Raw genomic sequence first — 24,131 nt, forward strand, 5'->3', positions numbered from 1 at the left:
TGGTCAATATGGCAAAACCCTGTCTCTACTAAAAATTCGAAAAATTGTTGGTGCATAGTGGGGCATGCCTGTAGTCCCAGCTACTTGGGAGGCTAAGACACGAGAATCACTTGAACCCGGAGGCGGAGACGGAGGTTGTAGTGAGCCGAGATAGCGCCACTCCACTCCAGTCTGGGTGACAGAGTGAGATTCCATCTCAAAAAAAAAAAAAGCTGTCATCATGATTATTTTTATTGGCTTATATTAGTGGTGGAATTTTTTCCATCTGAATAATTAAAAATGAAACGACTCAGAAGGTAGGAGCAGGTAAAAAATAAAGATTAAAAATAAAAACTTGCCGGGCACAGTGGCTCACGCCTATAATCCCAGCACTTTGGGAGGCTGAGGTGGGCACATCACCTGAGGTCAGGAGTTTGAGACCAGCCTGGCCAACATGGTAAAACTCCGTCTCTACTAAAAATACAAAAATTAGCTGGGTGTGGTGGCGCCCACCTGTAATCCCAGCTATTCGGGACAGTGAGGCATGAGAATCGCTTGAACCCAGGAGGGGGAGGTTGCAGTGAGTCAAGATCCTGCCACTGCACTGCAGCCTGGGGACGAAAGCAAGCCTCCGTCTCAGAAAGAAAAAAAAAAACTTGCTGCTTTTTTTGCCCTGTTCAGTTCATGAATGAATTTTTAGTAACTTGTAAGCTATGGGTTGAAACTTTTAGGCAGCTAACCTAATTTGTAAATTCTGTCATCTACTCAGGTAAGAGAAATAGAATTTATACGTGAATACTTGAGTTTAAAGGCCAATAAGTAGTGATTGTTTTTCTAGTCTTGTCCTGTTCATTCCATCCCATCCATTTTCTTCCTGCACACTGCACTACTATTAAATACCTCTTGCTAAAATTTGGCTTTTAACATGTTCAAGACTTACTTTTAATTTATTTGTTCACTTATTCATTCTGAAGATATTTAGTGCCTACTCTAATCTGGGCAGTGCTCAACTGAATTCTTCCAACCGGCTGTGCATGCTGCCATCTTATGCAGCCTTAAGTTTGCCTGTCCACGGTTCCCATCTTTGCTTTATATCCCTGGTTTTACCATACTCTTCTGAAGTACCCATCCTTTCCTTCAAATACTTTTAGGAAAAAGGTCTAATAATAGAGATTTATAATGTCATTGGATTTAAGTCATTGTTTTACCTCTCAAGAGGCATTTGCATTTTGACTTTTCCTATAAATGTGAATGAAAAAATACCTCTTTCAAAGAATTTAGAGCTCCCCTGTGCAGGTGTTGGAGGTCTCGGGGAGGAGAGTGCTCCCTACTGGTTCTTTTGAATCACACCAAATGAATGACTTGCTACTGTTCCCTCCCACCTTCATATTGTCCATGGTTTTTCCCACCTCCCTAGCTATACAGCTCCTGTTCCTCCTGCCTAAAATGTCTGACATTCCCTCAGTGTTCAGCTCGACCCGCATCTTACATATTTCCTAAGGATGTTTTTCTGTTTGCTATCATTCATTTTCCTCCTATGAGTTCCTCTATTATATTGAGTCACCATCACTGAGGTTGGCATTTCTTCATTCTTTGTTTCAACTGACTCATTTCCTTTCTCCCATCTTAGTGTCTTCTTCAAGAACACTGATCCTGTATTTCTGTTTTATATTTAAACAGTGCCTAGCAAAGAGACAGGAATGGCAGTCAGTGAATACCCAAATAGAAATGAGAATATGTCTAGGCCCATATATATTTATGTATGTTTTATCTAGCAGCATTTTGCTAATTGAATTTATCTTTCATCAGAAGAAGAAAACATGTCATACTTAAGGACCACTATTAAAAATTCTTAAAATTAAAAAAATAGATCTGTCTGGGCACAGTGGCACATGCCTGTAATCTCGTTAGTTTGGGAGGCTGAGGTGGGAGTTTAAGGCCAGCCTGGATAACACAGTAAGACCCCATCTCTAAACAAAAAAGAAATTAAAAATTAGCCAGTTATGGTGGTATGCACCTGTAGTCCCAGCAACTCAGGAGGCTGAGGTGTGGGAGGATGGTGTGAGCCCGGAAGTTCAAGGCCGTTGTGGTGAGCTAGGATCACTCCATGCACACCAGCCGTATGACAAAGCAAGACTGTCTCAAGAAAAAAAAAAAAAAAGAAAACTTTTTTTTTCTATGAATGCTAATATCTGAAGAAAATTTTGGTTTTTACTTCTTAACAGGTGGTTTGTTCTGGATGCAGAAACCAGAGATCTAGTTTCTATCCACACAGACGGGAATGAACAGCTCTCTGTGATGCGCTACTCAATAGGTAGGCAAATTTACTCCCACCTCCCAAGCCTGGCATTCACAGCACTTCACTGCAGTTGCATACTTTTACTTCTGATAAGGCTGACTAATTTTTTCTCTCGTTAGAGTTGTTAAGTATTAAATCTGTTTCCCCCAACATTAAATTAAATTCTGCTGCCAGAAACTGCCAGAAACTGCAAAAGATCTGCTAAAGTTAAACAACATTCTGAATCATCAAATTTAAAATGGACTACTACAGCTACATTTGCAGAATAAAGTGCAGTCAAACCCCCTTTCTCCAGAACTACGCATACTTTAGAATTTTCAATAGATATTAGGCTAAATGTCACATCTGGTTAGCAACCTTTTCTTTATTTATAAGAGAATGTAAAAGAAATTACAGAGAAATTAAAAATACACAAATTTTATAGGCCCTTCAAGTCCTTTAGAATCTAGAGCATTGTCTTGGTTACATAGTAATGATTGGTTTGTTAATTAAATGCTCTATAAGAATTTGATATATTCCTTTAGCCTACTTGAGAGTAATTATTTGTACTTTATTCACAATATTAAGTTTCTATGATAATACCCCAATTACCTTTTCCTATTAATGTGGCTTTGATTCACACCATTCTTCCCTGGAGTTAGTCTGACATTTTCTTTATTTGAAAATATACACCAATAGTTGTTGCATTAGCACGGGATCCAGAGAATCTTTTTGATTCCTGCTCAGTTGTTTCAAAGGAATCACAGAGTAGTATTATTTAAATTGAACAAGGAAGGAAAAGTATGTACTTTATGAGCCTGAAAAGAGTCCTCTTGAAGCACAAAAATTTTAACATTTTTCTGGGGTTTGTTTTGTTACGTTTTATTGTTTTTTAGTGTTGTAGTAGCAAATAACCACTGCAAATATAGCTCTCGAACTCCAGAGATGACATGGACTTTATTGACCATTTGTTACGTGCTTAGTGCTGTGGTGGGTACAGGGAAGGACTCCACAAAAGAAAGGAACATGGTCTCTTCCCAAGAGCACCTGCTCTGTAATTGGACAGATCATATATGCTAGCTGAACTAAGCAGCTGTCTGCTCAGCCTGCCATGTAAACCCTGTACCCTTCCACCCAAGAAGGCAGAATAACCTCTCTGGAGCTGGATTTTAACTAGAAGATGAGGCCTAGAGTCCAAGGCCTGTAAGCATCTCCAAGAAGGGATTGTGTATTAGACTGGATGACCATTGATTTTTCAAATGTATTTAGTGGATAGGATTCATTCATCATTTGCCAAATAACAGTTAAATTGATGAGATTTAACAGCATTTGTAAAATTTGTCATTTAGGATAGATCCAGTAAAATAACAGTAAATAAATTTATCAGTATATTTCTCTAGTCAACACTGGCCTATTTCATTCTAGATGGTACCTTCCTGGCTGTAGGATCTCATGACAACTTTATTTACCTCTATGTAGTCTCTGAAAATGGAAGAAAATATAGCAGATATGGAAGGTGCACTGTAAGTAGTGAAGTAAAACAAGTTGTAAAATTATTGGGAAATTTTACTTCTGTTAAAAACAAATGTTTACATCGATGTATGTGTTGTTTCCTGTCATTAGCTGCTTTAATATCTGTCTTCGAAAACTGGGACTGGTAATACCTGACAGCAGAACATTAGCGTTCCCTGTGTGCTCTAAAAAGACGTCTCCTTTTGATGGGGGTGTAATATTTGTCACTCTTTGACTAGTTTTAAGACAGTTTCTTAAAGCTATTTCCATAGGAAACCTTTAGAATAACACTTTTTGAAAACTGAATGAGTCAGAAATAAAAGAACATCTCATGTTTAATCTTAACTCCTATGATTCTGCCCCCTTCAACACCCTACAACATTATATATCACCTCTCTTCTACTACAAATAAAAGAATGTACATGGATATTTGTCTGCATTTAAGAGAGTTAACAGAAGGATGTTTCCTGTAATTTGTTGCCCACTTCTGCCTTCAGTGGGCTGAAAGAATTAGACATAGCATGTTTCTAAATAAAAAACCTGATAAAGATATGTTTTCTACAAGCTAGTCTCTAAATTTGATATGATCTTTAGATTTTCACCATATTTATGGGATTAATAAAATAAGTTCTAGTTCATGTGAAATTTTCCACGTATCACAGAACTATTAGTGGTTGGGAATAAGCAGATAGACTGATGAAACAGAAAAGCATCCAGAAACAGATTTATGTTTTTGTGGAAGTTTACTAAGTAATAAAAGGGGTATTTCAAATTAGTAGAGAAAGAATAGACTTCTCTACCTGTATTTTCCAATATGGCAATTACTAGCCACAACTTTCTGTTCATACCATTAAATGCAATGAGAGTGCAGCAACATTTCAGTTACTTAGAAACCACAGGGGACTAGTTGCTACTGCATTGGACTGCACTGATACAGATATTTTTTGTCACTGCAGAAAGTTCGACTGAACAGCATAGCTCTAGATGGACAAAAGTTAGGTCCTAAATTGAGACCTTGGTTGCTTAGTTGGTTGTTTGTTTTTTAACTCCCCAGGTAATCTTAAACCAGTTGCAAACCACTGATTCAGGTGATAATCATCATGCAGTTGACAAAGATTTAACTCACGTATTTCTGAATTTTTTTCTTCATAGGCATATTCTCTTTGTCACTTGGGATTATTTTTGTGGTAACGCCATATGGCTACTTAATGACAATAGTGAAAGGGCCAGCTTAGACTACTTGTTTGTCTTCAAGGAGATATACTAGAATTTGCTCTTGTGTTTGTGCCCATGGAGTAAAGTTTGAGGCTCTTTTTCTAAGCTGTGCATATACTTTGCATTAGCCTGTGAGTTGGGTAGAGGAAGGACACTGAGGTGATTTGTGGGGAGGGTAACATAGACCCCAGCAGCTGCATTTCATCTTTTCTTTGCTTATTTATTGGAATCGATGCCAGGCAGAAAATACTCTCTTTTCTAAATATGAGTTAATAACCTTTCTAAGGTCTTTTCTAAATTTGGGGACTTCTCCTACTCAAGACTCCTTTTGAGAATACTTTTATGTTGATTTACCTTCTGAAAATAATCTGTGTCCAACACAGATGTTTTTTGCATGAATATCATGTATATATACAATGCTTTTGATGCTCTTCTAATTAATGGTATTGAAAGCTTTGCACAAAGATGCAGATAGTATTTTTAAATACTGTTACATTAGGGTGAAATTCTCAGAGGCCTGTACTTTGCCATGACCAGTCTTGTTAAATCTTCATGTAGCAAGTTTTAATTTTAGAAGCATGGCTTCCCCAGACGCCAGAGCCAGCCATCAGGCTCATCAGGCTCATGTGCATCTTGCTGTCTATGAAAACTGATTTCTTAAGTTAGTAGGTCCCCTGTATGCCTAGCAAGTGATTCCCAACCTGTTTTCCAATATACTGCTTAATTTCTAGTGATTTCAGAAAGCTTCACTTCTCAGATTCATATAATTTAAATTTGTTTAAATATGTTTATTTCCCATACAGCACTATGGTAGAGATTATGGCTCCAGAAAGGTTTGGGGACACATTGGTAGACTTCAGAAGGATACTAAAAGAATTAAGAGTCATTGCTCTAATATAAATCATTAAAAACTATCCCTAAGGTACACTGAATTTGTTAACTTAAAAAATAAAATCTTGGCCGGGTGCAGTGGTTCACTATAATCCCAGCACTTTGGGAGGCTGGGGCAAGTGGATAACTTCAGGTCAAGAATTCAAGACCAGCCTGGCTAATGTGTTGAAACCCCGTCTATACCAAAAAAAAAAATACAAAAATTAGCCAGGTATGGTGGTGCGCGCCTATAGTCCCAGCTACTTGGGAGGCTGAGGTGGGAGGATCACTTGAACCCAGGAGGCGGAGGTTGCAGTGAGCCAAGATTATGCCACTGCACTCCATCCAGCCTGAGTGAACGAGTGAGACCCTGTCTCAATTAAAAAAGAAAAAAAGAAAAAATCTTAGAGGAAGAAAAGAATAGGTGAAAAAAAATAAAATCAGGCTTGGTGCCATGGCTCACACCTGTAATCCCAGCACTTTGGGAGGCTGAGGTGGGCAGATCACTTGAGGCCAGGAGTTTGAGACCAACCTGGCCAACAGAGTGAAACCCCGTCTCTACTAAAAATAGAAAAAATTAGCTGGGATGGTCGTGCACACCTGTAATTCCAGCTACTCAGGAGGCTGAGGCATGAGAATCGTTTGAACCCAGGAGGTGGAGTTGCAGTAAGCTGAGATTGCGCCACTGCTCTCCAGACTGGGTGACAGAGTGAGACTCTATCTCAAAATAAAAAGAAGAAAATCATGTGACCAGAAAGCTAGTAATTGACTGGATACAGTGGCTCATGCCAGTAGTCCCAGCACTTTGGGAGGCTGAGGCTGGAGGATCACTTGAGCCCAGGAGTTCGAGACCAGCCTCAGCAATGTGGTGAAACCCTGTCTCTGCAGAAAATACAAAAATTAGCCGGGAGTGATGGCATGTGCCTATAGTCCCAGCAATCCAGGAGGCTGAGAAGTGGAAGGATCACTTGAGCCCAGGGAGGTCAAGGCTGCAGTGAGCCGTGATAGCGCCATTATACTCCAGCCTTGGCAACAGAGTGAGACCCTGTCTCAAAAAAATAAAGTTAGTAATTGAAAAAGCACGGTAGAAATTAAATGTGTTTCACCACAGACTATAGGAGGTAAAAGTAAATTCAGGTCTCTGTCAGCTTTGGTGAACCATAAGATCTGGTAATTTATCTGAAATAGTTTATTGGAAATACGTAAGTGCTTATATGGGAAGCCAACAAAAATTAGTGTTTCGTAGTTTTTTGTTTTAACTCCCACAGTGTTAAAACCTAAGCAGAAAAAGATCATTGTTTCCTGCTTAAGGAATGTTCTAAGGAATCAGATGATTATATTGAGTCCTACTGTTCTGATGGAGTACAGCGTTGAATGAATTTTCCCCCAAAACATTCTTTGGAGATAGTTTCTCTAGGATACCTCCATAGACCATATATGGGCGCTGTATTCCTCAGCTTCTGAGTTGTACCATGGAGAGTTAAGAAGTAGCCCAGGTAAACTGTATTCCTTATGCACAACTTACAACCAACACTTCATTCTCAAAAATGGAGTCACTCTCATGAGGACACCAATGACATGAAATAAGGCCAGAGGGTATGATACGTGTTGTAGTGTCCTGTAAGATACAAGTTTAAGAGACTGTCTTTCTTGGAAGTGTCTGATACAGGTAGTAGGTACTAGTTTCTGGTATCTAGATAGGCCAGAAAGTTTCTCCCAAGTATCCAGCGCTAAGGATCTGCTGTGAGCCTGCTCAGTTCTGGAGGGTGTAACACTGCTTCCTCTCCTTTGGAAATTCCAACAAATGTGTATTCAGAAAGCAGTATTGGCTAGCTGTTAAACTGTTTATCATTCAGAACTCTAAATGCTTTCTAACAGTGTATCTGTTATTTTCTAGGGACATTCCAGCTACATCACACACCTTGACTGGTCCCCAGACAACAAGTATATAATGTCTAACTCGGGAGACTATGAAATATTGTACTGTAAGTATGAATGATCAGATATATATGGGTTGAGACGTGTCTGACGGGTGCTAATGAACAGGCTGCATGGAATCGGAATTGTGCGGAGAATGCTTGCCAGACTCTTTAACCTGACAAAGCATATGTTACACGGAGCTAAAGTAATGAGAATCTCAAATGTGGTTCACTTCTCCAAGAGTAATGAATTAATGTAATAGTGTAGAACAGAAGGCACATGTAGTAATAAGAAATTACTCTGTCAAATTGATGCTGCTCTGAATGGTTTTTCATTTACTACTTCTCCTGGAGGCAGGGAGGAATATAATGGATGGGCATTTATGCTTTTTAGAGAGAGAAAAAAAAAAACTTCCCATGGGAAACAGTTTGTGGTTTTATAAACCCTGTTAAAGTGAACACTTTCTTTTCCTTTTTAAATGTGTCTTAATGTTTTTCAGTGTATGGATTATAAATACAAGTAAACGTGGCTAGTTTGAATCAAGATGCACTTTCAAATACATTTGTACACAAGCACTATGATTATACTTCCTGTTTCTAAATTTAAAGGGGACATTCCAAACGGCTGCAAACTAATCAGGAATCGATCGGATTGTAAGGACATTGATTGGACGACATACACCTGTGTGCTAGGATTTCAAGTCTTTGGTAAGGACATGCATGACACCTGATGTAAAGAAGTGGCTTGTGGGTTTTTCATATATAATATTTACTTGCTTAAATTTATAAATGAAAAATAGTCTGTGTGTTCTTTAGCTTCATCACTATTAATGTCAGCCTCAGAGAAATAAAATGTGTTAGAATTGAACAAACATGGGATTTGTATTTTGCAGAATCCAGCACTTTTGGTCCTCAATATGAAAGACAAGGAATTCACATAGTAGTACAGATTACCTTCCCGTTTTTCTTTAAGTGAAAATTGAAGTTATTAAATTTGGAAAGGCATTTTTAAGTAGCTTGAGATACATACCATACAGTTCACCTATTTAGAGTATAAAATTCAGGCTAGGTGTGGTGGCTCACACCTGTAATCCCAGCACTTTGGGAGGCCGAGGTGGGCAAATCACCTGAGTTCAGGAGTTCGAAACCAGCCTGGTCAACATGGTGAAACCCTGTCTCTGCTAAAAATACAAAAATTAGCTGGGCGTGGAGGCGTGCACCTGTAATCCCAACTACATGGGAGGCTGAGGCAGGAGAATCGCTTGAACCTGGGGGGCAGAGGTTGCAGTGAGCTGAGACTGTGCCACTGCACCCCAGCCAGGGCGACAGATTGAGACTCCATCTCATAAATAAAGTGTAAAATTCAGTGGTTTTTGTATACTTAGTTGTGTGACCATCAAGGTCTAATTTTATAACATTTTCATTATCTCACAAAGAAACCCTGTACCCATTAACAGTTACCCCATCTCTCTTATCCTCTACCCCACCCCCCAGCAACTACTAATCTGTTTTATTGATTTGCCTATTCTGTATAGTTTGTATAAGGGGAATCATACAATATGTGATGCACTGAGACTGGCTTCTGTGATTTAGTATAACATTTTCAAGGTTTATCCATGTTACAGCATGCATCAGTACTTTCCTCTTTTTTATGGCTAAGTAATATCCCATTCTGTGGATAGACCACATTTTGTTAATTCATTCATCTGTTGATGGACCTTGGGTTGTTCCTACTTTTTGGCTATTATGAATACCACTGCCATGAACAGTCATGTGCAGGTTTTTGTGTAGACTTGTTTTCATTTTTCTTGGGTATTTACCTAGGAGTAGAATTGCTGAGTCAAATGGTAACTGTATGTTTACTCTTTTGAGCAACTGCCAGACTGTTTTCCACAGTGACTACATTTACATTTCCACCAGCAGTGTATGAGGGTTCCAGCTTCTCCATGTCCTTGTCAGTGTATATTATTATTCTTTTGCATGTGGATGTCTAGTTGCCTTACACCACTTGTTGAAATACAAAGGCATTTTTAGTAGAATTATATAAAGATAACTATGTGGGACTTCTTCCTAATCTGACGTTTTGTAAATTTCTGGAAATCTGACCTCTATGACTGTTTTCTAAGCCTTCCTCAGTATTTAGGTATCCTTCTGAAAGGGTTAGAAGATAGATGGAAAAATTAAAATAATAAAGCGTTATTTACAAAGAATTAAAAAAGTGTTATGCTCAGGTTATTAAAACACTGGATATGGATGTGGCACCAATACCTAAAGCAATGCACAAAAATTAATATTTTCTCTAACAATATATCTCTGCCTTCTGAGAATTGAGTTCTCCAGCCTGATCATAGATCTGAACATTTCTTTATGCTATGTGCATTAGAAAAATAATCCATTATAGGTGATTGTTCGAACCACAAGTGCTGTCAAGACAGAGAAGCCTAATAGGCCAGGAAGAAATTAAACACAAAATAATTCTGTCCATAAACAATTTCATTATTGTAGGTGAAAATGAAGCAGTGACCCACAGCTGATAGCTTCTGTGGTTATTTAATGAAGACATTATTAAATTATTAAGAGAGACCAATTTTAAAGTATTTTGACTTGTTTTTAGCAAATTTACCAAAAACATATTTGTTCTCTGGAGTAGCATTCAACCACAAGTGGCCAACATCTCAACCCTTAAATGTTCCATACTTCCAATCTAGCCTAATAGAGGTCTGTGAAAATTATGTTCAACGTGATCATTAGTGCTGCATAATGATTCAGAATAATTAAATTTGGTGTGTCTTATTTTGGGACATAATCTTTCCAGGAAAATTCTATGGGATAGCATGCTAAACTAGTGGATGGCTTATGCTTTCTATAAGAAATAATCTCTCTGAGGTTTTCTTTGAGGTGCCTCCCTGAAAGAAAACCTAGACTACACTTTGAAGACTTGGTGTTATGGCTTTGTTTTTGAACCTTGTTTATACAAGTAACTGATTCCCTCCATCCAGAAACTTTAAAAAGGAAGAGCTTATTGCTGAGGTGTAAGTCAAGCTGAAAGTAAAATAAATTATTAGCACCACCTGCTGGTTACTATTGAGCACCATTGGGTTTTCCATTTTAGGGCTATTTTGATTTTTTATTAGTTAGATTTTGGACAGGACTTCATTTGAATGAAGAACAGTGTGAGCCACTGAGAAATTTGTAAAGGAAATGTTAACAGCTAAGAGTTTGAACACAGATAAAAGCTAAACAGATTCTAAAAATAAACATATGTAGCGTCACAGTTACACTTTTTCGGCTAATTTTTCTGCATCCCTGTTTCCATATCAAAGGTGTCTGGCCAGAAGGATCTGATGGGACAGATATCAATGCACTGGTGCGATCCCACAATAGAAAGGTGATAGCTGTTGCCGATGACTTTTGTAAAGTCCATCTGTTTCAGTATCCCTGCTCCAAAGCAAAGGTAAACTCACTTTAATAGAAACTGTTATAAGGCCTTCTGTCCAGGGATGGTTCTCCATCAATGGCAAGAAAATATTTGTAGGTTACCGATTCCTCTCCATGCTACTCCAGCGCACAGAGGGAGATAAGGGCCATCGGTGAGCATCCAGCCAGGCGGTGCTTCTCTTCTCCCCTTTCCTAAGGCTAAGGAGAGGCAAGCTGTAGAAATGACGACTGATGATGGATTATTCGTGTTTATTTATCGTCCGGTTGCTTTTTATTTTGATTTGTTGGCAATTTAAAACCTCTCTAAATATTTTAAAATATTTTATTTGTTGGACACATATTCAACATTATAAAACTAATGGAACTGTTTCCCAAATCTCCTGTAATCCTGCCAACATAGTAAGTGTTCCCCTAACCATTTCAGAAGAATAATTACTAAGCTCTGGCAAGTATACTACCAGCATCTAGAAGAGACAGGCTTTTAGCTATTTTTTTTTTAAACATATAGTGTGAAAATACAGAGATGTCAAATTCTTCTGTTTTGTTTCTCCTATGTAAAGTGGTAATAAAAGGAAATAACGGCTAGTCTTACTCCTGAGATTCGATGACTTCTGGCTTTAAATTGGATTGCCCATTTCACAAGCTGAGTTTACCCCCCTTAAGTATCACCTCTGTTCCTGAAACAGGCTTGTCAAGAACGAGTTGAATTTTCCTGTCTGTCTGATTTATTTCATATAGGCTCCCAGCCACAAGTACAGTGCCCACAGCAGCCATGTCACCAACGTCAGTTTTACACACAATGACAGTCACCTGATATCAACTGGTGGAAAAGACATGAGCATCATTCAGTGGAAACTTGTGGAAAAGTTATCTTTGCCTCAGAATGAGACTGTAGCGGATACTACTCTAACCAAAGCCCCCATCTCTTCCACTGAAAGTGTCATCCAATCTGATACTCCCACACCGCCTCCTTCTCAGTCCTTAAATGAGACAGCTGAAGAGGAAAGTAGAATAAGCAGTTCTCCCACACTTCTGGAGAACAGCCTGGAACAAACCGTGGAGCCAAGCGAAGACCACAGCGAGGAGGAGAGTGAAGGGGGCAGCGGAGACCTTAGTGAGCCTCTTTATGAAGAGCCATCCAATGAGATAAGCAAGCAGGGCGAAGCCACCCTTCCAAAGGACCAGCAAGACCCTTTGCCCTTGTCCTAACACCCTGGCTTCAGTGCTACTCTTTTCCTTCAGCTGCATGTGATTTTGTGATAAAGTTCAGATAACAGGATGGGCAGTGATGGAGAATCACTGTTGATTGAGATTTTGGTTTCCATGTGATTTGTTTTCTTCAATAGTCTTATTTTCAGTCTCTCAGAAGCAGCCAACTTAAAGGTTTAGTTTGGTGTTTATTGAAAATTAACCAAACTTAATACTAGGAGAAGACTGAAACAATGATGATGTCTCACAAATTACTGTGTACGTAAGTAGTGTGATGTAAATACTGGAAACAAAAACAGCAGTTGCATTGATTTTGAAAACAAACCCCCTTGTTATCTGAACATTTTCTTCAGGAACAACCAGAGGCATCACAAACACTGTCACTCATCTACTGGCTCAGACTGTACTACTTTTTTTCCCCCTGAAAAAGAAACCAGAAAAAAAAGTACTCTTACTGAGATACCCTCTCACCCCAAATGTGTAATGGAAATTTTTTAATTAAGAAAAACTTCAGTTTTGCCAAGTGCAATGGTGTTGCCTTCTTTAAAAAAATGCCGTTTTCTTACACTACCAGTGGATGTCCAGACATGCTCTTAGTCTACTAGAGAGGTGCTGCCTTTCCTCAGTCATAATGAGGAACGGTCCCTTAATTTCTTGTGTGCAAATCTGTTTTATCCTAGAACTAAGAGAGCATTGGTTTGTTAAAGAGCTTTCAATGTATATTAAAACCTTCAATACTCAGAAATGATGGATTCCTCCAAGGAGTCCTTTACTAGCCTAAACATTCTCAAATGTTTGAGATTCAAGTGAATGGAAGGAAAACCACATGCCTTTAAAACTAAACTGTAATAATTACCTGGCTAATTTCAGCTAAGCCTTCATCATAATTTGTTCCCTCAATAATAGGAGAAATATAAATACAGTAAGTTTAGATTATTGGTGCTTGAAATTTATTGGTTTTGTTGTAATTTTTATACAAATTATATGAGGGATAAGATATTCAGCAAATTGCAAATTCTTTTTTTTTACAGAAATGTGGATAACAGTCATAGCAATTTTTTTTACCAACAGCATACTTAACAGATTTGCTGTGTAGCAGTTTTTTTTCTGGTGGAGTTGCTATAAGTCTTGTAAGTCTAACATGGCTATCCTACTATTTTGGGCAATGCATGTATTATGCATTGGAAAGGTTTTTCTTTTTTAAGTTCTGTTGGCTAGCTATGGTTTTCAGTACATGTTTCCTATTGTAAGAGTAATTGCTGACAAACATGTATTTCCTATATATTTGTTGATACTTTGATTATAAAAAAGTGTTTTGATTTTTTAACTTGCTGCATTGTTTTGATACTTTTTATTTTTTTGGTCAAATCATGTTTAGAAACTTTGGATGAGTTAAGAAGTCTTAAGTATGCAGGCGTTTACGTGATTGTGCCATTCCAAAGTGCATCAGAACTGTCATTCCCTTCTAATATCTTCTCAGGAGTAATACAAATCAGGTATTTCATCATCATTTGGTAATATGAAAACTCCAGTGAACTCCCAAGGACATTTACATTTATAGTCACACGCTGTATGGAAGGGTGTGGGTGTGTGTGAAGGGACGAGTGGAGACACTGTGTGTATCTCTAGATAAGAAGATATGCACCACGTTGAAAATACTCAGTGTAGATCTCTGTGTGTATAGGTATCTGTATATCTTTCCTTTTGTTTACAACTGTTAAAAAACCTCAAAATAGTTCTCTTCAAAAGAAGAGAGATTCCAAGCAACCCATCTTTTTTCAGTATGTTCTGTACATAGTTATCAGAGCGCGCCAGTAAGTATCAGGCATATATATCTGCCTATTAGCAGTGATGATTACACCATCAGATCAGCATGTGTGGATACTCCCTGCAAGAAATATACTGACATGAACAGGCAGTTCTTGGAGAAGAAAGAGCATTTCTTTAGGTACCTGGGGAATACAGCTCTCGGTGATCTGCAGGGAGTTTCTTTGAGAACATCAGTCACCTTTGGGGTTGCCGTGTACAATGAGATTTATAATCATGATACTCTTCGGTGGTAGTTTCAAAAGACACTACTAATACGCAGGAAGCGTTCCAGCTCTTTAGTGCTGGCAACTACTGTTTAATGGTCAGTTAAATCTGTGATAATGGTTGGAAGTGGGTGGGGTTATGAAATTGTAGATGTTTTTAGAAAAACTTGTGAATGAAAATGAATCCAAGTGTTTCATGTGAAGAAGTTGAGCCATTGCTATCATGCATTCCTGTCTCATGGCAGAAGATTTTGAAGATTAAAAAATAAAATAATCAAAATGTTTCCTCTTTCTAAGTGCGTCTTAACTCTTTCTTCATTTATACTGCTAGTTTCCATGACTATCCAGTTATCAGAAGGCAGGACAATTCAGAAGACAATATTTATCAGTGGGCTACTGCTGCTGCTGTGGACGAAATCATTCTGGTAGTAACAAACTCCCATCTCATAATGTTAGAGGAAATTACTTCTGATTTATGTTCCTATTGAATATGGGGATAGCTTTGTTTTCATTTATTTCATGTCAACACTTTTTCTCTCATGTTTAATATTGGATAATCCTGATGATCTTGGTTACCCGTCCAACGAGGCTGCCTTGCAGTGTTAGCCTTTGTGAAGTACTTGAACTCAGTAGGCCATGGCATTCTCCGCTTTCTCCCATCTCTCCCATATTGCTTAGTAACGTAGATCTTCTGTATACCACAGTCACAAATTGGCCACTACAAATTTTCCTTTATGAAGAATAGGTTGATAGTATTCCAAACATTCCCTAGTTTTACAATCATAGACATGATGAGGTTTTCATTATTGCCTTACTTGTCCCTGGTTGACTGAATATCCACAGCCACTTACATATACTAACCCACTAGAGGCTATCCTGGGGTAGGAGTTCCATTTTCACTGATTCTGAGACAGAATGGCTAGTGGGCACCAAAACAAACCCACTCAACAATGTGATTTTTCTTTAAAAGAAAGAAAATCCAAAACTTATCTATGGAGAAATGATGAATTAGATTTTGGGCACAGTGAGGTATTGTATCAGTGTAACTTCTAGAAGCTTAAAGCTGGAAATAAAGGACAAGTACATGTTTTTAGGACCAAGAAGGCTGAAGAGCAGATGGGCAGGATATGGACCAAGAAGAGCTGCTCCTGGAGGAGCACCTACTGTGGACCCAACATCCCCCAACACCCAGGTGCTCAGGGATACAGGGGAGGTGACTATAGATGAGGAAATGAGTTTGGGAGGTTTAGTAACCAGCCCATGTTCGTTTAGATCATAGCCATGCTGAGACTTTGTGTTCTAGAACTTCAAAATCTGTACGTCCTCCTCCACAGTAGGAGAAAGACATTCATTAGACACAGAAGGAAAGGACCAGGGTAGATTCATAGACTTTGGAAAGGAGACAAGGGAAACAGAAGAGAGTCTGTGTCAGTCTCGGTCCTCAGTCTGGGAGGAGGTGAGTCCACAGCACAGTAATGCTGCACATCTGCATCACCATCACTGATGCCCACCCTGCTGGAAAAGCCCCTTTGTCAAAGATGCCCACGACCGGAGTCTCCAGCAGCCACAGAAACACAATGGTCTGTAGGTATGTTTCCCAAACAAAAAACAGGTGCATCTCCTTGTGAAGGGGCAGCTCCTCTCCTCACAGGGACTCATGTAATGTTAGTCATTTTATGGTGATTGATTCACCTTTCCAAAAGAAACCTGAATTTCTGCTCTACCTTCCCTTCATTAATAGATCCTGATAATAGCCTTAAAAGCTTTGATGTAAAGAAGACATTTCCGGCTAGGCGCAGTAGCTGACACCTGTAATCCCAGCACTTTGGGAGGCTGAGGCAGGTGGATCGCTGGAGCCCAGAAGTTCAAGACCAGCCTGGGCAACATGGTGAAACCTTGTCTCTACCAAAAATACAAAAAAAAAAGAAAAAAAAAATCCAGGTGTGGTGTGCCCCTGTAGTCCCAGTTACTAGGGAGGCTGAGGTGGGAGAATCGCTTGAACCCAGGAGGTGAGGTTGCAGTGAGCGGAGATCGTGCCACTGCACTCCAGCCTGGGCAACAGAGGAGACACTCTCTCAAAAGTAAAACATTTCCTAGACAAAGGAAAAGGAAGAAGAACAAATAGAAAAGTTTGTCTCCTGGGAACGTCAGCCTGTTTCATTTCTTTATCCACTGTCTCTTCATGGGTGATATCCTCAGGAGACCATGGCCTACTGAACTGACCACTTTTAAAGAATTTGCCAATCCAAACGGGACCACATTCATTACTAGATGCTGATGTATGCTTTTATTTTTTTTTATTTATTTAGAGACAGAGTCTCGCTCTGTCGTCCAGGCTGGAGTGCAATGGTACAATTTTAGCTCATTGCAACCTCTGCCTCCTGGGTTCAAGTAATTCTCCTGCCTCAGCCTCCCAAGTAGCTAGCTGGGATTACGGCTGTGCGCCACCATGCCCAACTAATTTTATTTGTATTTTTAGTAGAGAGAGGGTTTCACTTTATTGGCCAAGCTAGTCTTGAACTCCCAACCTCAGGTGATCCGCCTGCCTCGGCCTCTCAAAGTGCTGGATTAACGGGTGTGAGCCACCGCTCCCGGCCTGATGTACGCTCTTAAAGGCCAAACAATTGTTCCCACATCCTCTCCCCTGTATATCACAAAGCATCAGTATTTAAACATCCACCATGAGCCTTGTTGGATTCTGATTCAAACAAATGGTAGAAAACATTAAGACAATTGGGGAATTGTGAAGACTAGATATTTCATAAGCAATTATTTTAATTTTTAAAGTGTGATAACAGGCCAGGCGTGGTGGCTCATGCCTGTAATCTCAGCAACTTGGGAGATAGAGGCAGGCAGATCACTTGACATCAGGAGTTCCAGACCAGCCTGGCCAAAATGGTAAAACCTCATCTCTACTAAAAATACAAAAATTAGCTAGACCTCTTGGCGCACACTTGTAGTCCCAGCTACTTGGGAGGCTGAGGCATGAGAATCGCTTGAACCTGGGAGGCGGGAGGTTGCAGTGAACTGAGATCACGCCACTGCACATCAGCCTGGGCAACACAGCGAAGACTGTGTCTCAAAAAAAAAAAAAAGTAAAAAAATTTAAAATGTGATAATAGAATGCAGTTTTGTTTTGTTTGTATTTTTAGTAGAGACGGGGTTTCACTGTGTTAGTCAGGATGGTCTCGATCTGACCTAGTGATCCGCCTGCCTCGGCCTCCCAAAGTGCTGGGATTACAGGCGTGAGCCACTGCACCTGGCCAGAATGCAGTTTTTCCAAAAACCATCCTTAACTTGAAAATAAACAACAATTCAGAAATCTGGTAGAAAACCTATAGGGCACCACTTCTATGTCTCAAAGGACAAAAACATGAAGAAGTAGGCTGAAATAAAAGCAAGGTGCTCAATGATTAAAATATGGTCCAGCCCCATGACTAAATGCTATTCAATGAAAATAGTTAACACCTCATGTGTTTAACATGTATTAACTCAATCTTTTCAAAATACTAAATTCCATTATCTCCATTTCACAGATGAAGAAAGTTGAGGTACAGAGAAGCCGATTGGCTGAGCTATGAGTTGAAGCCAGGTACTCCCACCTCCAGAGTCCGCGCAGCCAGCTGCCATGCTCATCTGCTGTAGGTTATATGCACTGTAAAATAACAATGGTTGTTAATAAGAATGAAATCGGTTAAACTTCCAATAGAAGAATTTAAGACTGGCAGAAAAGAAGGTGATGATGAGGCTTTGGACTCTGAATTGTGTCAGAGTTGAAGGGGGGCTTATGTACAAATCCTTCCCTGCTATCCCTACAAGCACAGCATGAGGCAGAGGAGCTGCCAGGCTGGTTCACTGTGGCACCTGCTGCCAGCAAATGCCTGTTCTTCTTGCCTTTTCTGACCTTGGGCACACAAGTCCTTACTCCCCAATGTTCAATTTAAACCTACTGGGGTGAAGACACCACTACCTTATTTTCCAGGCTTTGGGCAATTTCCATTTCACTGAGCTCAGCGTGGCAGCTTCTCTCCATCATCGGCCAAGTGCTTTTTCCACTTCATCCTCGTTCCCCATCGCTCACTTGCAAGTGTTGGGAGGTTGGGCCAACTCCATGCTCAGCCGTAGAACTTTGATCTTCCGTCTCTTCTCCCTTTTAGCAACATAATCCTGCAGGCCTGAAAATAGATTTTCCTGAGGAGCCATCCACTGACAAATGAATATGGACCACTGCTGCTGATGACTATCTCAGTGGGATTCAACAAAATCGATTCCAGAGGCCGACATCGACTCCTGACAGGGTGTCCCTTCATCCGATCTCACTGAAAGCACTGAGAAGAAAGTGAGTGCCCGATGAAAGGGAAAGGGCCTCAGGGAGGAAAAGGAATTTCCTAACATGCAAAGCCTGGTCATCCCGTCCCATGCTTGACTGATCACAGTAACCAAGCCCTTGTGCCTCCTAGGAAAGATCACAGGAGACTCTGGAGCCTGTCACTGTCCACAGTGATGCCCGTTTGGCCGACACTGGGTTGGAATGACTTGATAACCTGGTTAGAAGCAGGGAAACCAGAAGCTGGAGCCATCACCGTAAAGCTCTTTTGAAACATTTGTTTCAATTGACAAATGTAAGTCAGATGCCTTACAGCAGCTCCTCTTCTACGGAATTTAGTCTCTGCAAGACACACGCATTGTGTTGCTACCACCTTCAAAGTGGCAGCCAGTGTGAGTCCTGGGGAGTGTGTGGAACTGAGGATCTAAAGGAGGCACCCATTCATCAGATATATATTAAGAACCTGCCTAGGGCAAGGAACTGTGTGGGGCTCAGCAAGGAATCCCAAAATGAGAAAGAGTAGCCCCTGCCCTCACAGAGCATACACTCTAGAAAGGTTGTAAAAACAAACTTTGTATATTTTAGAACTGGTTTAGAGCAAAGTCACGTTCCCTCAAAATTAGAAAATTGTAACTAGATGCTATAATGTATAATGGAGAATGTACAAAGTAAATTATTCCTAAGGAATCTTGGATTGGTCACCTACTGAAACCATCTACCCATTGCTTAAATTCTAGAATCAACACTCCAAAAGCCTGAATCTCAATATTTAAAAAGTGATGTTGCCACTTGGAATCTTCACAGAAAAACCAAGTGACGTGCAGCCCACACAGTGGAATACTACTTAGCAAGAAAAAGGGCTGTGGACACATGCACACGCGATGGTGCTCACGGGCAGGAGCACCAGTGACAAACAGCACATCTCAAAAGTTTACAAACTGCATCCCATTGATACACCACTCTTGAAATGACAAAACTACAGAGACAGAGAACACACTAGTGACTTCAGGGGACAGGGCTGGGAGAGGAGGCAACTACAAAGGGGTGGCACAAGGGGATTCCTCTGCAGTAGCGATGGGTAGGGTGGCCGCCGCATGAGTCTACATGTGGGGTCGGATTCCACAGAGTGTACACCAAACTGCTGGAAACAAGGAAGCCTGTGGTCTGAACTGCTGTGTCCTTCCAATGTCACTTTCCTGGTCTCATTATAGTTACATAAGATGTCACCACTGGGGGAAGCAGAGGGAAGGGTTCATGGGACTCTACTATTTTTGCAACTTCCTGTGAGTCTCAAAAAATTTACATAATGATGTAGAAACTTTACCTTCTTTTTATGCTTTTGAAGGCAACATGGAGAAGAAAATAAGCCCTACTACCACAAAGCCTTTTGAAACTCTCCCTGCACCTGTGCACCTGCAGTGCTCCCCCAACAGGTCAGAGGGGGCAGTGCGGACCATGGGACCGCGGGGTGCCCACAGGCTTTCTAGCGTCCACTCTGCTATCACAGGTTCCTGCGGGAGAGCTCCTAGCACGGTGTGGCCATGAGGGAAGCCTAGGCAAGGGAGGGTCAGTCTGGGGTATGACTGTGAAGCTCAGCATCTGGGACCACAGGGATAAGAGACGACCGGGGAGCACTAAGAATTCATCTTCTGGTCTGCCCCTCTGATGACGGTTGGTTGATCCATAACGCTGCTCCCCATGCTCCTGGCACGCATGCAAGGCGGAGACAGCCTTTCCGTGTTTCTCCCCCGGCCGCGGGGGCCACAGCACCCCTTCTCCCTCCTTGTTTTGCTTCTGGTTGATGTATCGTTGGTACTCACTCCTCCTCAGATGCCCTCTCCTGAAGCCATCCAGCCTCCGCCTTTCCTCGGGTGTCTGGGCTGAATCAGCTTCCCTTATGCAGAATTAATCAAATGGAAAGGAAGAGCAGAATTTCACTTTCTTCAGCAGAGTCCTCTCAGGACTGCTCCCGAACTGAGATGAGGTGACCAGGCTTTCTCCGAGAGCGACAGGTCCTGGCTCTGTCGGCAAGATCTGTGTTAATGTGGCCTGCCCTGTGCTGCCCGTGAATATCTCCTCACCAGAATCACTAGCAGAAATGTTTGCCAGGCTTGGACATTTCCATGGAGAAGATGATTAACTCTGAGTGGAGCCAGGAATCCCCCAGATAGGACTTAGCCCTCCCCAAGACCCTGGAGCCTTGGTGTGATCCAACTCCATCCCCACCTGGCAGGCAGCCTGTCGGAGGGCCAGTGAGGAATCTGACAGCAGGGCTCTCACCACTGGCTACGGTGGAGAAGGCCTCACGAAACAGTTTTCACTCACGGGGGAGAATTATTGCCTCCCATGAAAGCATTTTCCAGTGAGTGAAGGTGAGTTTAGGTGCTATCTGTGCAGAAGAGGCACCATCTCCTAGGTCTAGAAAGGTAAAAGAGAAGATGAAGGCCTTGCCCACATCCAATCCAAAGGGAAGAGACATCCTGGCGAGCTCTGCACATAAGAGAACAAGATTAGCTGTCCCCGCATCAGAGCGCCATTAAGGCCGTCCCCTCTGAGCACTGGCTGGAGCCTGCATCACAATCACCGGTGTTTGCACTGGAAGCCATGGGCAATACGACAGATTGTGAGGAAAGCCTGCAGATGGCTCCGTTAATAAAGCTGCCGTTCACCACGCCAAAGCTGAAGTGGTTTCCATGGGAAACTCTCACATTAAAATAGAAGGAAGTTTTTTTTAATCAAATTTTAGTAGTTAATTACATTTTTTTTATTAAACATTATCAAGTTTAAACAAAGATTTGCCAGGGAGGGCACTCAGGAAAGCACAGACGTGGCCGTTGGCACCGCCAGGAGCTGAGGGGTTTCTCGGGCACAGGATCCCCCAGCGGCTCTTGCTCCTCCATGTCCTGATTTAACGCTAGGGTCTGTTCCACACCACTCACTCGAAGCATGAGGGACACATACCAGTGGTGAACCCAGAGGACTGCGGGGCAGCCTCTCCACAGCCGGTGCAGTGGCTTCAGCTCCAGGCGTGTAAGCGACACTGGCCGTCATCCTCGTCCTTGAAACCCCCTCCTCTCCTGCCACCATTCCTCCTTGTTTCTTTCTTCCCTCCTGCCCTTCCTCCCTCCCTCCTTCCTTGCTTTCCTCCTTTCTTATTTTTAACACTTTTAAAATTTATTACTTCCAATAAAGTGCAAAATCTCAGTGCATCGTGCACACATATACACCCACACAGCCACCCCTGGAGGAAGACCTGGGATGCTGCCAGCACTCAGAAGTCAGCCTGGGTCCTGCTCCTGTCAGGGACTCCCACAGGGCGGCCTCGATTCTGACCTCCTGTCACCACCGAAGACTTTGGTTTGGTTTTGGCTTTTACCTGAACAGAATGCGAAGTGTGCTCTCTGTTGTGTCCGCCTTCCTCTGTTCACACACTCCATGAGCCTCATTGCTCTCTTCTCTCCACCCACCTTGTTCAGTCCTGGTTATCCCCCTTCTATTTCCTCACTCCCACACAACCCTCTGAACAATGTCACAGACACCCCTGGTTTCCGCAGCCACTTGTATATTCGGTCTCGAGTTTTAACTCCAGTTCAGATCCCTCACCTTCTCCCCCAGACCGAATGCCTATGGGATTCCTCACCTAGAGGACCCGCAGGCAACCCACGTTCTTCAAAGAAACACACCTGCTTGTTTACCCCTAGGTTCTGTTCTCCCCTCCCCACTCACCCAGAAGCCAAGCTGCACCATCCTGGGGATACCCCAGAGGCCTCCTCCCCTCTGCTGGGATGGGCAGTTGTCACGCTGGGTTCACTCTGCCTTCCTCGCACCCTTTGGATCCATTCCTTCCTCTCGTGCCCTCGGCCCCCATCAGTTCTCATAACAACTCTTAATTATCAATTGTTGTGAGTCTTTTTCCTCTCCATTAGGTTCAAAAGAACCAAACCAACACAAAAACATCGCTGCTGGATCGGGTGGTTATAGCCCCGACACACCCCTGCTCACCAGTCAGAGTCCAGCTCTCAGGCCCAGCCCCAGGAAGGTGCTCCGGAAGGCCTAAGCCTCTTACTCTCATCCTGGATCCTGCCTTTCCTCTCTTCTCCCCGACACCCCAGGCGCACCCGAGATGCCCTCACACCTCAGTGCGTGCCTTCCCCATGTCCTCTGGTGGAAACCACCTACTCACATGAGGTGCACGTTCAACAGCGCCCCGGCGGGAGCTTCCCTGCCACTCCTCTCGCCTTCCCAGGGCCTGGCCCTGCACTGGGCCACTCTGCGGCCCTCTGACTGCTCATCATTCTGCAAGCACAGGAGGCCAGGAGCAGTGTCGCCTTTCTCCGTGTCTCCACCGCGCAGCACACTGCAGAAGGAATGATTTGTGCTTCAGGGGCTACTGATGGCAAGGGTGGGGCAAGTGGTTGGCACCTCTGACCTCTGTTCAGACCTAGAGCCAAAGAAAGCGAGCTCACCTCTGGCATCCTGGGTTTGAAGGGCCTGAAGTACCCCACCCTGCAGAATCCTGCACTGGCTTAGAGATTCTGTCTTGGTTATAACGTGTCACATCCATAATCAATGGAGAAAACAGAAAAAATACGCTGGATGACAAGTTATGGGTGAGTCCTGCAGGGGGACACAGTGGTTGATTTCAGTCCTCCCTCAGCCCCTCCTGCTGTGGCCACTAGACAGGAGCGTGGAATGCTGGCCCTCAGGAGACTGAGGCTGCAGACAGGCCCTGATGAGGACTCAGATCTACCCCTTGGCAGGAGCAAGGCCACCCACACCCAAGGCATAAAGACTCAGAATAAGCTAGGTCATGACGTCGCAGGGGCAGCACACCTCCCTCCCAACCTGCCCAAGTCCCACCTGGGCAGACCATGCCTCACTTGGCACCCCAAGGCCTGCCCAAGCTTGCCTGGGCTGGGGGGCCTCCCTTAAACACTCCTTAACTTCCTCTCCCACAGCCATGAGATTGCTTTTTGCAAGTCACATGGTTCAGTCTAGCCAGCAGTGCTCCCCAAGCCTTCCTGATGCAGTGGGCACCCACATCCTTCGGCTCGAGGAACAGGTCCTGACTCAGAGTGATGGGTGGGGGGACACAAAGTTATAAAACCTACTTTCCAAATGACCATTTGATCAACAGGACTTAGTTCCAGAGAAGGCAAGGGAACAGCCACCAAGTATAAACAACGGCTGCTCTGTGTAACTCAACTTTAATTAGAATGACAACTAATTGAAAATAATTTAATGCTAGTTCATGAACGGTTCATGGAATTCATGTTTTGGAGATGCTGAATGCAACACAGATTTGGCCAGGAACACAAATCTAACCTTTATTCACTTTACTTATTTGGTCA

General features: G+C 42.2%; 1 protein-coding gene and 1 long non-coding RNA gene across 5 annotated transcripts in view; one reads left to right on the plus strand and one right to left on the minus strand.

Moving 5' to 3' along the window:
• The window catches only part of EML4 (EMAP like 4), a 165,840-nt gene extending 151,091 nt beyond the window's left edge, over positions 1-14,749 (plus strand). For all 4 annotated transcript variants that reach the window (XM_007970827.3, XM_007970828.3, XM_007970829.3 and 1 more), the window contains 6 exons: positions 2,205-2,293; positions 3,683-3,780; positions 7,752-7,839; positions 8,383-8,481; positions 11,097-11,227; positions 11,950-14,749. In XM_007970827.3, coding sequence (XP_007969018.1) covers positions 2,205-2,293; positions 3,683-3,780; positions 7,752-7,839; positions 8,383-8,481; positions 11,097-11,227; positions 11,950-12,420 — 976 coding nt within the window. In that variant the 3' untranslated portion in view covers positions 12,421-14,749. The remainder of the gene's footprint in view (positions 1-2,204; positions 2,294-3,682; positions 3,781-7,751; positions 7,840-8,382; positions 8,482-11,096; positions 11,228-11,949) is intronic.
• Positions 13,577-19,093, minus strand: LOC140713318 (uncharacterized). The gene is made up of 2 exons (XR_012095270.1): positions 18,424-19,093; positions 13,577-18,108 (listed from the first exon to the last, which is right to left on the minus strand). It is a non-coding gene; the product is annotated as an uncharacterized lncRNA (long non-coding RNA).
• Positions 19,094-24,131: the final 5,038 nt, after the last annotated feature.

This window comes from Chlorocebus sabaeus, chromosome 14 (assembly GCF_047675955.1).
Source record: "Chlorocebus sabaeus isolate Y175 chromosome 14, mChlSab1.0.hap1, whole genome shotgun sequence".
Taxonomy (NCBI): domain Eukaryota; kingdom Metazoa; phylum Chordata; class Mammalia; order Primates; family Cercopithecidae; genus Chlorocebus; species Chlorocebus sabaeus.